General features: G+C 40.2%; 3 protein-coding genes across 3 annotated transcripts; all 3 read left to right on the top strand.

Moving 5' to 3' along the window:
- Positions 1–1,312: 1,312 nt before the first annotated feature.
- L201_003386 (uncharacterized protein) lies at positions 1,313–2,547 on the top strand (the record flags this gene model as incomplete). The annotated part of the gene is made up of 9 exons (XM_066219141.1): positions 1,313–1,317; positions 1,386–1,439; positions 1,528–1,538; positions 1,597–1,651; positions 1,717–1,796; positions 1,921–2,001; positions 2,118–2,250; positions 2,307–2,420; positions 2,508–2,547. 9 exons carry the CDS (start codon positions 1,313–1,315, stop codon positions 2,545–2,547), a joined length of 573 nt encoding a protein of 190 aa, XP_066075238.1.
- A 688-nt stretch (positions 2,548–3,235) lies between these two features.
- L201_003385 (uncharacterized protein) lies at positions 3,236–3,639 on the top strand (the record flags this gene model as incomplete). Its single annotated transcript, XM_066219140.1, has 2 exons — positions 3,236–3,264; positions 3,366–3,639. The coding sequence occupies 2 exons, from the start codon at positions 3,236–3,238 to the stop codon at positions 3,637–3,639; spliced, it is 303 nt and encodes a 100-aa protein (XP_066075237.1).
- Positions 3,640–8,935: 5,296 nt separating this feature from the next.
- On the top strand, positions 8,936–13,443 carry L201_003384 (uncharacterized protein; the record flags this gene model as incomplete). The annotated part of the gene is made up of 5 exons (XM_066219139.1): positions 8,936–10,076; positions 10,130–10,435; positions 10,490–12,699; positions 12,756–13,292; positions 13,363–13,443. 5 exons carry the CDS (start codon positions 8,936–8,938, stop codon positions 13,441–13,443), a joined length of 4,275 nt encoding a protein of 1,424 aa, XP_066075236.1.
- Between the last annotated feature and the right edge of the window lie 1,311 nt (positions 13,444–14,754).

The raw sequence follows: 14,754 nt of genomic DNA, 5'->3' as shown, positions 1-14,754 counted from the left end.
ATGATAAAAGGATTATACTGAGTGAAAAGAGAAAAAGAAGAAAGGAAAGATTGAGATTGATAGTCTAAGTATTTATTCGTTAGAATTCTATGCTGTGCTGAAAAATGAAGAAATCACAAAATACATAAGAAACGCGTAGTCGTCAAAACAAGACTACCATAAAGTAAAAGATCAGACCGCTAGATTAGGGCAGACAAGAAGGGGCAAAGAAATGAAGGGATTTATGTATGTGTAAAATACAAAAGCCTTGAGAACAAAGGATAGAAACAGTTAAATAACCATTTTTAGCGCCTTTTAGTACCAATCAAATCCATCAACTTGTATTTTATCCTGAATGGTAGGAATGACGTTGGTGATCAATGCGATAAATTTCTTGTTTACATTTTGTCTCTCTCTATGGAAACGACATTCAAAGAGCCAAGTCCGCACGGTTCCGGATGTATCCACCCCGCCACCGCCTCCATAGTTGCTTGAGACCGGAGACCGATCAACTTACAGATCTATCGCAAAGAATGAGGATTTTTCAAACATTGCTACTATCCCCTCAACGAGTATAATCTCCATTTTCGCACCCAAGTAAGTCGCTGTATAGTTCTTGCATCATTCTATGTTTCGAGGGTGGTGAAGTAAACATCCTGTAAACTAATATGTGTAGCAAATTATGTGAACGTAAAGGACAGAAAACCTGAAACGAAGCGAAATGTTGTATACAAAGATTATCTGATGGTGACGAAGTTTCACACATCCGCAAACACCTCTTTAGCCCTTAAACTGCGCATCTAAGCATAGATACACTGAGAATTGATCTTAGCTCAATTTAGGCGTTTATATTGTAATGTGAACCCTGAAAGAAACTTCCTTCGAAAATCACGAGCTCGACATGTGTATTAGCGCGATTAGTTGAGATGATGTGGACTTGTTGGAAAGTTGATAAGCTAGGGATCAATCTAGAGTGAAGCGGAGACAAGCGCTTCGAAGAAGAGCCGGAAACAAATAAACTGCTACGAAAATCCCGTTGATTCTTGAGTTTCCCCAAGATAGGATAGGCTCACGATAATAAAGTTGGGACATTTTTTCCCTTTTTCAATTATTTCTCTTTTATCCAAGCTCTTCTTATAAAGACCAAAAACAACTCTTAGAAGGGAAGAAAGATTCGTGGAGGGTCTTGTTTAGTTGTTCTTTACTTGTTAACAGTAGTAGTGTAGATTCTTCAGTCAAAAAACGTGAGTATCACACAGCATATAAAGGGCAAGTGAGATGGGGAAGTCAAGCGGCTGATTGAAAATTATGTATTTACGTCTATAGAGTCATTATGTTGTATGTACTTGTTCAAGAACCCTTTCATGCATCTTCTTGATACTGATTTAGACAAACCAATTCAATAGCGGTCAACGAGGTGGAGCTGCTACCGTCCCAGGTTCAAGACAAGGTTGTTTCAAGTAAGCTACTTATCCCTTTCAATGAGATGAAAGCCAATAATCCATGTCGCATGAGCAAAATATTGATATTTATACCCGTAACCTACAGATGTGGAAACCGTGTGTATCTATCCATTCTCGTCTATATCCATCTAACATGATAAATATGGTTTTTCAGTTGGTCACATTGCCGAGAACTGTCAAGCTCCCGGTAGACTCTGTTACAACTGCAGGCAAGTTCTTTGAATGTACAGTGCTTCTTCCATCTCGCCGAATCTGACAATCTACCGAAATGCAGAGAACCAGGTCACGAATCAACCGCTTGTCCTCAACCTAGATCTACTGACGGCAAGCAATGTTACGCTTGTGGTGGTGTAGGTGAGTAACATTTCCTTTGTTCAATTGTCACCTCACCTCTCACAATTTTTGTACCTGATTGCGCCCTTTACACCTTATTTGATCTCTTTGAAATATTCGCTGATGATCCTTCATGACTGTTTAGGTCACGTTAAATCTGACTGTCCATCCATGAGAGGTAACTTCAACGGTCAAGGCAAACAATGTTACAAATGTGGACGAGGTGGTAAGTTTCGGTGTACCCATCATTCAGTCATTTCCAGTTACCTCTTATTTCACCTTCTTCAACATATCCAGATAAGGACCATAAACATGAACTGATACTCCCATGTTCTCGATTAGGTCACATTGCCAGAGAATGCCGAGCTCCTGGATTCGGTGGTGGTTACCGAGGACGAGGTGGTTTCAACGGTGGATACAACTCCAGACCTAGACCACCTCCTCAAAACGCTGATGGTACCCCTGTTAAATGCTAGTAAGTTTGTTTACAACATTAGAAGTTGAGTTATCCGCTTATCGTTCTTCGCATAGCCGATGCAACGGTGAAAACCATCTTGCCAGAGACTGTCTCGCTCCTAGAGATGAGGCTGCTATCCTTGCTTCAAAGAAATGTTACAAATGTCAAGAAACTGGTCACATTGCCAAGTGAGTACATATATCCACGAATCGTAGTCCGGTATTCAATCAGAACTGCCAGTGAGTAGAATACTGACCTTTTTGGTACGTTTATAGGGACTGCACCAAAGCTGAAGAACTCCCTGTTGCCGAGTAAAGTGGATGAAAAGTTTGTCATAATTTGTGTCTAAACTGTTTTATTGTTGTTGAATGTTGACATGCAGTAGTTGAGTGGTGTCACTATCACGGCATTTTTTGTTTGAAGCTTTTGTTGAAAGACTATTTTAACCGTTGAGGTAACCGATGAAACTGGTATGACAGGTACGGTCTTGATGGTAAATGTACTCATCTCTAGACTAACGATGTCTTGAATAATCCAACAAGGGTGAATAAGGTTTACCAGCTCATAACATACCATCAGTAACCCTCCTTTGATATGTCCCTTTGAGTGTCACAGCTCAACACTTGCAAATCATTCCTATCTCGGAGAGGCGTACACTCTGTATTGACGATATCAGGCGTACTCAGCTTCACCGGTTTAAGACGATAATAAGAAACTATAAATCATGATTTGGGGTTTGATGTGCAAGAAGGATAAGTTGTTTGTTTCATTGTACCTGACTAATATCTCCATCAATCTTTATTACATCAGAAGTCGATGAATACTTGCCACCTGAGTATAATTGTGTTCTTATATAATGAAAATGATGTTCTGAGTTAGAAAGTCTGAATACCCCATGTACAGTATAGCTGATTTCACTTCAACAGAAGTCAACTATATTTTACTTATTTCAAGAAGAGATCATCTAACCGATTATAGCATATATGATTTTCGTCTTTCGGAAATGGGTTGTTGCTCTTCAAGAAGTATTGAGTAAGTCATAGATCCATAATCTGGAGATAGCCGAACTGATTTAGATTAAAATATCAACGGCTAATTGATCTCACTTCATTTCGAAATTTAAACTTGATTAGTCCCGAAATGATTTCATCACCAATACCAATAATATCATCGTCTCCTTCATATAACAATCAACCGAACAATCATTATCCATATCCGGCATCTTCATCGTCTATTATGCCTCAGTATACATTCCAGAATCCAAGCCCAAGTCAATTAGGTTCATATTCATTTCCAACTCAATCTTTCGCTCCTAAAGATTTACCTCCTGGACATCCTTTCGCTAATCCCTATTCACATTATATGCCGTTAGTACCCATCACCGTATTCCTTTCTTCCCATATTTGATCTCTTCGCTTCAATCAAACACATTGTAGAAAGATATTAATTATACTATAATTGATTATCTAGCTCGAATACTGTATATCACTAACATCCATCCCCAGTGCCTATAAAGCATGATTATCATACTCGAGTATCGCTTGATGCGATTTCAATCTGTCTTTATCACTCAATTGAATTTTCATGCTAGTCATACAGCAATCATTCAATGTTATCAATTTGTCAAACTATCAGTCGTTACTTTGCATATAAGTGCTAATCAATCCTTCCCGGTGCGAAGGAAAAGGGGAAAAGGGAAAGAATATTGCTAGATCGAATTTGATATTCGATATAACGTGGGTAGAAGCTTCAAATTAGGTATTGAATGCCGTTTTTGATTTTATTATTGTTTTTGAAATTTGAGATGTTTATACATGCACAAGGTTCCAAGATGTGTATGGACATATAAACTGCTTCTTGATAAGAAGGCAGATTGCGTTGACGTAGATGCACGTCAGATCCTGATAATTTGTTGTTTTGCGTTCTAGCAGATCATTCCGCTCGTCGTTCGTCATATAGTCCGATCAAGATGTTCGAAGGCGTGTTATGGGCGTTTTCTTCTGTCGTGTACTGATATTAAGTCAAGTCGATGTGCTATGCACAACTTGCTACATATCAAATTGTGATATATAAGCAGAATTGGTTTCTGACCATTCCTATCAAGTTCTTCACGTCTCTTCAAACGTTAAACCTGAATTATAGCTAACATCTTCCGCTTACACAACTCATTAAAGACGAGACTACCTACTTTATGTCAAATTCAAGTGCTAGTAATGGAGCAGTCGGTACCAATGTACCAAAACCTGAACCAACTATTCCTATACCCAAGAAGTAGTGCAGTGAGTATGCTGTTCTCAGTCGTCCACAAGAGAGTTACTCGAAACATTTGTGCTCCTCAAGCTGATCAACTAGCTTTCCAACTACCTACACATCTGATCAGCTCTGACAGGAAGTGGATGATAATAACCAGTCTGTTTATGTGCACAGCTTAGGACCCATCTTCACTATATCTCCTGAAGCTGTCCCCACGACATATTCTTTCACACATATATTCTTCCATTATGCAAAACACAGTTGTCCTCGAGGTACGGGAATCAACATTCCGCACGGACAGGTAGGCCGCGTTCAAGGGTGAAGTGTTTGATTGATTGTATGCATGTATATATCCTTGTCAGGTAAAGTATGTATTCCATGAGATATCTTCCCTTCGAACATTTTCACGTACAGTTGTCTTGACGGGAGTTTCGTACTTGGGTGCTTTAAAGTCCAAGCCTTTACGAAGATTAAAGTGAGGTTTCTTGTTAGTCCGTGTATTCAGTGATGTCCACAAATACGGTAATAGCTATCCTGTCTTAAACTTGCCAGATCAAAGCAGATCCACCAAGATACTGTCATGTTTTCTTGCAAAAGATTCACTTTGATCAATTGAATTTGTATCGTATCTGATTTCTGATATATAAAGTTAATTGAGATAACAGAATTTGATATACTTTCATTAAACATTTAGGTTTTTGACAAACTTAAATATTTTCCCCGCCATCTCACCAAATCGATACTCTTGGAATCGCCTGCCAGACCGCTACATCTTCTCGATTACTGGGTTATAGAACATCGACATATCCACAGTAAGTGACGGTTCACTAATCTGATAATCCTTGTATATCCTTCCTATATCTCTCTCTCCTTAAAACCATATCACGCCTTTACCTTGGATTTTCATCTGTCGTTCCCATCTATCGTGTCAATTCTTTCTAGTCGTCATGATCATCGTGCTGCAAGGACAAATCGAGTGTATGTTGTTTACTCTTCATTATTCGAACGATCTTGTCAACATAAACGTGTAAGCCAAAGACGTGATGTTTAATCTGGCTTTCATGTGTCGATCCTTTTTGTTTTTGAATGAATATGAGGGACACATGTCTATCAACTTTAACTTTAAGAAATCTACGTTTTATGAATGTTGATCAGTAGTAGTCATGTTTTCATGCACATGATAAATCTTATTGACTTTTCCCACGTCATATCTTCTGTCTATTAGGTAAATAAAAAGCTACAGTAAGCAACAAGTTTCCCATTCTCAAGGCAAAAAAGAGAAACGCCTTTCCGGAGTAAAATCAAAGAAAATCACCGGTTAGTTTTCTCAAGATCATATCCCTGACCTGTTGATCATCCGTCCATTAGAGGTATGTTCAGTTCTCGTCGTAATGTTCCCGACCCATCCGACTCGGCTATAGCAATATAGATTATCTTCTACACTAAGGTACTCTACCTATGGCGCTCGTTTGTGAATTGAAGAGGAAGATGTAACTTGTAACTTGTAACTCGATCTAACAAATTTTTTGTATCTGTTTCAGGTCCTCTCAGACTGGGTCGAGAAGAAGCCAAAATACCTACCTGATAAGTAAATTCAAAACATGAAAGAGTATTGTATGTACTCCATATGCAAACATCATTTGGGTAGTGTTTGACACGGATCTAAACTGAAATAGTAATTGTCATGCTGTAAACAACACATCCCAACCTCAAAACGACGATCACTCTAAATCATGTTTGACTTGTTGACGTCTTTTTCAACTATCTCTGGTATCCTAACACATCCTTCTAATGTTCTATCTCTGCTTTGTTTACTCTTTCAGTTTCAATCCCGCTCTTCCCGTTCAACATTAACTTGAACTTGTAGGAGAATATTCAGGATCCCCTCATTATTACCTGTTCGGAGTATTTTGATCATTTAAAACGTGTAGATAGGGACAGGTGATTATAGATGTCCTTTTCCCTTACGCGTTTTTTAACAAATTTGTTAAAACACGCGATAACCCCTTTTTTATCTCTTCATCATCTCTTTACAGCTCGTTACAGATGTACTAGCTGTTACACTTCATAATCCCTTTTCCATCTAATCTGGGGTTGTTAACGTTACTTCTTCTTGTCATCATCTAGACCATCTCCGACACTATTATACGACGAACAAAACTTCGACTTCTTTTACAATAAGAAGAAAAGTAAACAAACAACAATACATAATCTTCCTCGTCATCTTCCACAATTCTGGTAACGCAAGATCATAACGATATCTTCAGTATCTAATCCAGCAAAGAATTAAGTACTTCTTCAACTATTATCAACCCCAAAATTTCTCAAAGATCCCCGCACATTTATATCGGAAACATTCATTACAGTAGTTTTATATCTCGGCTCTAAAATCTTTTTTATCTATCTCATAAACAAACCCTTAAATAGGATATCATACAGGATTCTTGGAACTTTTTCCTACTTTCTACAAGAAGAATTCAGGTTTAAACAATTTCTATCTACAAATACTTTCTGAACCTCAACCCATCAGTTCAATCATATCTCTTTATCGTTACAACTAAGCTAGAATATAATAATTACAGGTTCCGAAAAACCGTAGTCTGATCGGTACTAGCAAGAAATCTAGAATCAAACATAGAACTTCATACTATAGAATTACTTTGTCGCCTACGCTTTAGGGATACTACTTTCGACTTGTCGAACCGAATTTATAGATAGTTAAAGCGGTAATCAGGAAAAAGGTGTACGAGAAATTGTTATACACGAGAGTTATTTCTTTTCAAGCAAAAAGAGTGGTGGTTCAGCTTTAAACGTCATACGGTTTCGACCGCTTAATTCTCACTAGTGCAATTTTACAAGAAATCCCATTATTATTTTTTTCTATCAATACCAATTTCAAGCAAACATTGCTTAACAACTCTTCGATAAGCTTCATCCACCTTTATCGTTGCATGAAGAAAGAGCTAGTATAGCATCAACGAACAACAAAGTGGGTGGGGATATCTGCAAAGAGAGAGCACGCACAGCAAAAAAAGGAACCAGGTTTAGACATTTAGAAAAAGTTAATAGGGATTTAGCGGGTGACTTTGCATTTAAAGAGGTTTGAAAGGGTTTCACAGAGTCAATTCAGAAGTCGTGAGTAAAAACTTTAAAGATCAGTTCAGATCGTATAGACATTCATCCGTCCATTCAATGTCATGCTTCTTAGTTTCTCGTGCATTAGTCATATTGATCGTTTTATCAATCATCCTTTACATTCTTTATCCCACTTAAACTTTCGCTCTCGACGATCATTACAATTTAGCCCGAATCATTCCTTCTCCTTCTCCTATCTGTTCGTCCCTTCTCTAAAACATGCCAGCCTTCTTTCGATACTCAAACACATCATCAGCATGTTGAAGCTATAGCTGACAAGATATTGGTTGCAATTACAATTACACCTCTTTATCCTGTTCATCTCCATCTTCTCATCATCACTTCACTTTCTTGATACTGCGACCTTCCCCACTCTTCCCCTCCCCTTTCCCTTTCCCTTTCCCTCTTTCATCCTCCTTTACGCCCAAACAACCATCCCTACCATCCCTTGCGCAGATTGTCCGTAATCTCAGCTATACGCCTTACGATACCGATAACGAAGCTTCATGAAATCCACGAAGTTGCTAGTGTAACATCATCAACATCGACATCACCATCATTGTTTGTTATAAGGTCTGTGCATATACGATCGCTTATCCGTGAGTTTCACACTAGAGCGAAAAGTTTTCAAGTCGAAATCATCTTATGCTGATTTCCTTTTGACCGAAATAGAATCTTCTTTGACGAAAGTGGTTAGTCTGCTTGATATTTGTTTCATTGACGTCAACAACTCATCATAAGAATTTCCGTTTAGTAACAAGACTTATAATATCTTCAGCTCTGTCCCACAATCGACAACGAATTCCAGACCACTGATCAACGCACAGATCATCATTTAGTGTTCAGCTTGGACCTTGACCCCCTTTAGCCCTGAGCAAGATTTTTAGGAGACAAAGGTAAAACTTGAGGAAAAGATAACATTTATCTGCGGAATTCACCCAAACAATCGTGAGTTGATTACCTTCATCCCATTATGAACCTTCTTTTCCACCTTGGGTCATCATCAACCCCCTAAAAATTTGAGAATCTACTGCAATTCCATCTTCCTTTCGATTGACAGCTGGACTGACAAACTTCATCAATATCTACTATGTACCGTTCTTCCTTTACTCCACCATCTTTACCTTTGTCACTCAACCCTAATCCACGTTCTCGTTCTTCTACATTCTGTCTCGGCTCGCCAATTGAACCAACATCTCCCAATCACATCAACAATTTGTATCCCCCTCGACGACGTATCATGTCTTCTCCTCGCCCACGCCCAACTGTCTATTCACCTCCGCCGATGGATTATCCGCCGATGATAACAGACGCTATGCCTGCTCTGCCTACTCCTTTACCACCTACACCCACACCGTCAATACATTCACCAACTAGACAGAACAGTTGTCAAGATTTTAAAACAATGTCAACAGAACAACCAATTGCCGGGCCCAGTCATGGCTGGCGTCCTTATCCTAATCCACCTCGTCATGAACTTCCTCCTACTCCACCTGTACATGACGACGATGATGAACAGCACGATCGACGAGCTGGAAGTGCACCTTCCTCCTCAATCAACTTTAACGAACCAAATATGCCAACGAGAAGAGTTCAACCTACTCGACGTCCAGCGAGCGCATATCCCGCTCAAACTGCGGACAAACCTCATCCACCTTATCGCAAATATACAGATCCTACACCTCATCACAGACAATACGATCAGCCAACAACGCATCAGCTTGATGTAGACCTTGATGCTTATTCTACCACTGAATTTGGTACAGAAGAAGGAATGGATGAAAGAGAACCAACTTTGAGTTTCGTTACAACTTCTACCTTGGACTCTACTGCCAGTACACCTTCGATGGGCGTTACATATGGGTATAGAAACGATTCTAGCGAGGGAGATGGAAAAATCAGAATGCGTCAAACCGCTGGACGAGCTCATGCTTATTCATCCGCCGAAAGCTCAATGGCTTCTGGCGCATACTCTGGTTATGGATATGCAGACCAAATATATAACCCTCATCCACCTCCTCTCCCACATCTTCCAAGCAACTTCACAACTCCAGTCGAACATGTAGGATTAGGCATTTCCGCCGATTTTCCTCAACGTACTCCACCGGTAGAAAGCCCTTCAAGTAATCCACCACTTTCACCATCTCATTCATTCACTCATCGCCCATGGAAAAGAGATATAGTCAATCGACTCCGAAGCAACTCAGCATCGTCATCAATCACTACTGCTTCTTGCTCAACGAGCGATTCTGGACCATCTTCGAGTAGGATACCGCCTCTCGATAATGCGTTTACCTATACTTTTGATAGTTTCAATTCACCATGGGAACAGCCACCAAGAGCCGAGGCCATAGCGATGGTAGATGAAGGAAGGGAAAATATCTTGAATGTTGAAACAATTGAAAATATGGGAGGATTCAGTGCACTTACGGTTGATATGATTGGATCTTTTGCTGGTAAGTCAACTCGTATTATTGAACTGCTCTTTTAGCTAACCTTAAGGTTGCAGGAGTGACACATCTACTATTACCGTCCTGTGGATCTCACATCATATCATTTTTACCAAGTCTACTAGAAATTTTGGCTCCATCGCTAGTGGCTCTCGATATCTCAGATAACGATCTTTCTTTCTTACCTGAAACTTTACAAAACTGTACATCGTTGGAAGAACTCAATGTTTCCGGTAACCCACTTCGTCAGATACCGGCTTGGATAGGAGATATGATCGCTTTAAGAGTATTAGCAGTAGACAGTTGTGGATTACAGTGTCTGCCTGCGGAACTGGCTCAATTAGGTGGTTTACATACACTATGTGGTGAGTATCTATGTATTATAGCTATATAGACTTTCGCTTACATCACTGTGTTAGTTCGTCAAAACAAGCTTGTCTCGCTGCCATCATGGCTCTGCTTGCTGGGCCACTTAGAGATGCTCCGAGTGGACAATAATCCCTTCGCCGCAGAGTGGGTTCCTATAGTCACACCTATTCTTGCAGGACCTTCAAGACTATCTGGACCAAGTAGAAAAAACTCTCATCATCGTCACCTTTCTATCAACAACGGTATTCGATCACCACCTTCAATGGCTTCTTTAACAAGTTCGTTGACTGCAAGCTCGCTCAAGGATCTACCCGGATCATCCGTATCAACCGCTGATCAAACGTGGACTGGTACTACAAATTCGGCTACGCATTCCGTATATCAGCTGGATTCAATAGCAGAAGATCACACTCAATCCTCACTGCCTCCTCCCGATCAGTTCTCGCAAGCCAAATCACTCCGAAAAATGCGATCTGCCGGAGCCCTTCTTGGGTCCAAGAACAACAGTCCTACTCAACCAACTTTCAATAATCCACCTCCGCTCATGAACGGTAATCTTAAGCCCAATAACGCCAGTAAATTTGCCAGTCTTGGTTCTAGTGAAGGTCGCCGAGCAGCCAGTGCAATGGGAAATTATCAAAACGAACAGCCTTCTGTCAATTCTCGACTCGCCGCTCCAGGCCTGACAGCTAGTTCCTCGACAAAGACCGGTAAATGGGGCTTCCTGAGGAAGATGTCAATGCATAAATTGAGAGGTGATAAAGAGAAATCCGCCAATATGACTGCTTCTGCATCCGCCAACCTTCAATCGTTACCACCTCCCCCACCACCTCCACTTCAGCATACACATACAGATCCTATACCAACACTGCCTTCTCGTCCTACCATCAACGGTACCAGATCTGCAATGACTCTTCCAACAAGGAGTATCATAGGTACAGAAGCAGGTGAATTCGGTCAAATATCCTTAGAATCACCTGTACTATCAGCAACATTGCCAACTGCGGGTTTACCAACCTCAACTTCCATGTACGGTAACACTGGCGGGGCCACGTCGGTTAGAGGCAAAAGAAGAAGTTTCTTACCCCTAGATCTTGGTCCTCCTTCTATCAACATATCAATTCCTTCTACTTCGCCTTTCATCCCTCCCCTTCCCGGCTTCGATAGTCTTGATCGTCTGCCTTCCGCTACTTCAGAAGGCACCATCGCTACCATGACAGCCTCAAATTCTCGACCATTAGCTGAATCAGCATCTGGTATATTGGAAGATCGATACGCTCAAGGTCTCGAGTCAATCAAGTCATATCTTCGAGATCTTTTCGACTTATCTCGACCACCAATTGAACCTTATGGTGGATTTGAGGTTGTTGGAAGCAATGATGGAAGTTATGCTGCGTCTTCTGCGCCGTCGGATAATCTCGGTTCTCCAATGTCTGGTATGGTCGCTCAAAGTACTTTCTCTAGCGATGTTCGACGAGCTAGACGACCTACACTCGACAATCAATCTTCTCGTGCTACTTCAGTAGTGGAGAGCGATCAAGAATTTGAACAATCATCTCTTTCTGGTAAAAAGTTCAAAAACGATAAATCGAAAAGAGCAAAAATTGTCCGAGAAATATATGAAACTGAAAGAACCTATGTTAGAGGTCTTGGTGAATTAGTATCAATTTACGTTCGTCCTTCTTGTCAACCTGTCAACCCAAATAAATCCAACGAAACCATTGTTCCTGCTTCAGAGCGAAAAATTGTCTTTGGAGGCGTTGAAAGTATTTTGACTATTCATAGAGATAATTTCTTACCCGCTCTAGAAAAAGCTGTTAGACCTTTACTGGAAGGACAGGATGATGATGAGGGTTCTTTATCTGCCTCGACAGCTCATCACGTTGGTGAAGTTTTCAGGACCTATATCGCTTACATGAAACAATACTCGACGTATATTAACAACTTCGACAATGCTCTGTCAAGAATGAAAACATGGTCAGCACCGAGCTCGACACCAAATACACCTGCTTTCTCATCAAAAAGTAATGCTTCTCCAGGTATCTCAGCCGCAGCTGTCTCTGTAGGAATGAGTGCTATCTCTTCTATCTCTTCGGGACCTGATAGTGTTCCAATATCCGGATCTCAGATGTCTACAAGTCAGAAGAAAAGAGTCAAGACCTTCTTGAAGAGATGTAAGGAACATCCTAAACATTCTCAAATCAACTTGGAAAGTTATCTATTATTGCCTATTCAACGGGTTCCTCGATACAAGCTTCTGGTGAGTACTCTCGGTGTGTGATCTGGTGTACCTTGACTAATTTGTGTTTCTCGCAGCTTGAAGACCTTGCAATGTGTACACCACCTCGAAATGACGGTGTAAGGGATACTCTTGATGATGCTTTGAACGAGATTGCTTCCTTAGCTTCATTGATGAATGAAGAAAAACGAGAAGCCGATTCAAGGTTACGACTTTTGAGTTGGCAACAACGTATATCAAAATCAGGTCCATCACCATTAGTTCAACCTCATCGAAGATTAGTTTTGGAGGGACCTTTAAGTCTTATAAGATTGGTTAAAAAAGCATCAGCATTTGTTGAAACTGAATCCACACCCTTTAATACTTCTGTCGATTTAGATCAAACACTTACAACTTCTCCATCAAAAGTTGTAGTTCCAGTAGAATTCATCAAACCTGAATTAGTTGACAGACAAGTTATGCTTGTTCTTTGTTCCGATCTCATGGTGTTAGCTACACAACGTAATGAAGGTTGGGAAGGAATGGTAGATCTTTTCAACGTACTGAGAATGGCTACTTTAAGGGAACCTGCTAGTATAGTGCATGGAAATGTTTTAAGGGTGGTTGATAATAAGGTGAGTAATTGGTTTATCTGTCAGAATATTCAGAGTGAAACGAGAAGCTGATAATATTGTAAACTCTTAGTCAATCTACTACTTCAATGGGGCTTCACATGAAAATACGATACAATGGTGCAGAGCTATTAATTCAGCTCGGAAGAGATAAATGGGGGAAATATAGACTGCTACGTTAATAGCATACCAACCTTAATATTCAAGCGTACAATTTAATCCGACAATTGCGATAGGTAGGATGCGAACAATAAATATAGCTATTTGTGGCTGGAGACATAGTAAAGGCAGCACTGTTTAGGGCTAGAACATATGTTGAAAGTTAGACTCAGCAAAGGCTGATATGAAGGATGAACGCGTAAATAGAACAATCTATAATGTATATAGACAATATTATATGATACGAAATATACTTGATGATATCATGACATGCGACACATGCTGTGCAGTATACTCCGGACGATGCTGGTAGCAACAGGTTACGGTATCGATCGTTATCGAATGGGACAATAATTCAGAGGACTAAGAGGAAACGAGATCAGAAACAGATACCTTAGAGTGCAACATTTGTTATGTTGTTACCGATCGAGTTTGATCGCGGAATTTCACTACGCTTGCTAGACAATCCAACTATATCCTCGAGGTACAGATGATACAGTCCTTTCGCGCCAATATGGTACAGCGACGATCTTTGTGTTTGCTACCATTATCACAGAAGAAGCTTCTTGGAAGGACACATATGTTACCATCCGTAAATAAACAAATTTGGGAGTATATAAGCAATCTAGCAAAGTGATTGAAGATGAAACGTCTTGTTACCGACAAATCGATTTTTTCTAATATTCGGGGAGCAATCATCTGCAAGCGAACCACAGCTGTTATACAATGGGTTGTACAAGCTCCAAACGGTGAGCACATATATGGTCGACATCAACCCACATTGATTTTCGCTCATAGCCCAAACGATGTTACTAGTCAATTCTGGTGCTACGATAGCGAATACGAGCTGTCGGATACACAAGATGATACATATTTTGAGAAAGATACCTCATGGCAGCAGACAATGAAAGGGAGTTTTCATTGTGGTTCAGGTTTGAAAGGTACATGTAGGTACTCACATATTGTTTTCATTGGATGTTACTCTTCAAAGCTCACGATGATTATTATCTGGATCATTTAAGGGGGTGAACCTGATGATTTTGATCCGATGCAAGTCATTAGAGTAGGGTCCGATCCTGTTGGTTGGCCCAGCAAGCAAGAGTATTATTATCATCAAGTACAATCATGCTTCCATCATCCGTATTATGAATCTCACAAGTCACTTGCTATAAGGGTAGAATAGGAGATACCTATCATGCACATAAGTATCCGTAACATACATTTGGGGATACAGCATTGAACTTTTGCTCCTTTGACATGCGGCACCACCCTCAAAAGCTTTGATTTAACTTTATTTCATGGTTTA

This window comes from Kwoniella dendrophila, chromosome 4, assembly GCF_036810415.1.
Source record: "Kwoniella dendrophila CBS 6074 chromosome 4, complete sequence".
Classification (NCBI taxonomy): domain Eukaryota; kingdom Fungi; phylum Basidiomycota; class Tremellomycetes; order Tremellales; family Cryptococcaceae; genus Kwoniella; species Kwoniella dendrophila.
This window is presented reverse-complemented; position numbering and strand designations above follow the sequence as displayed.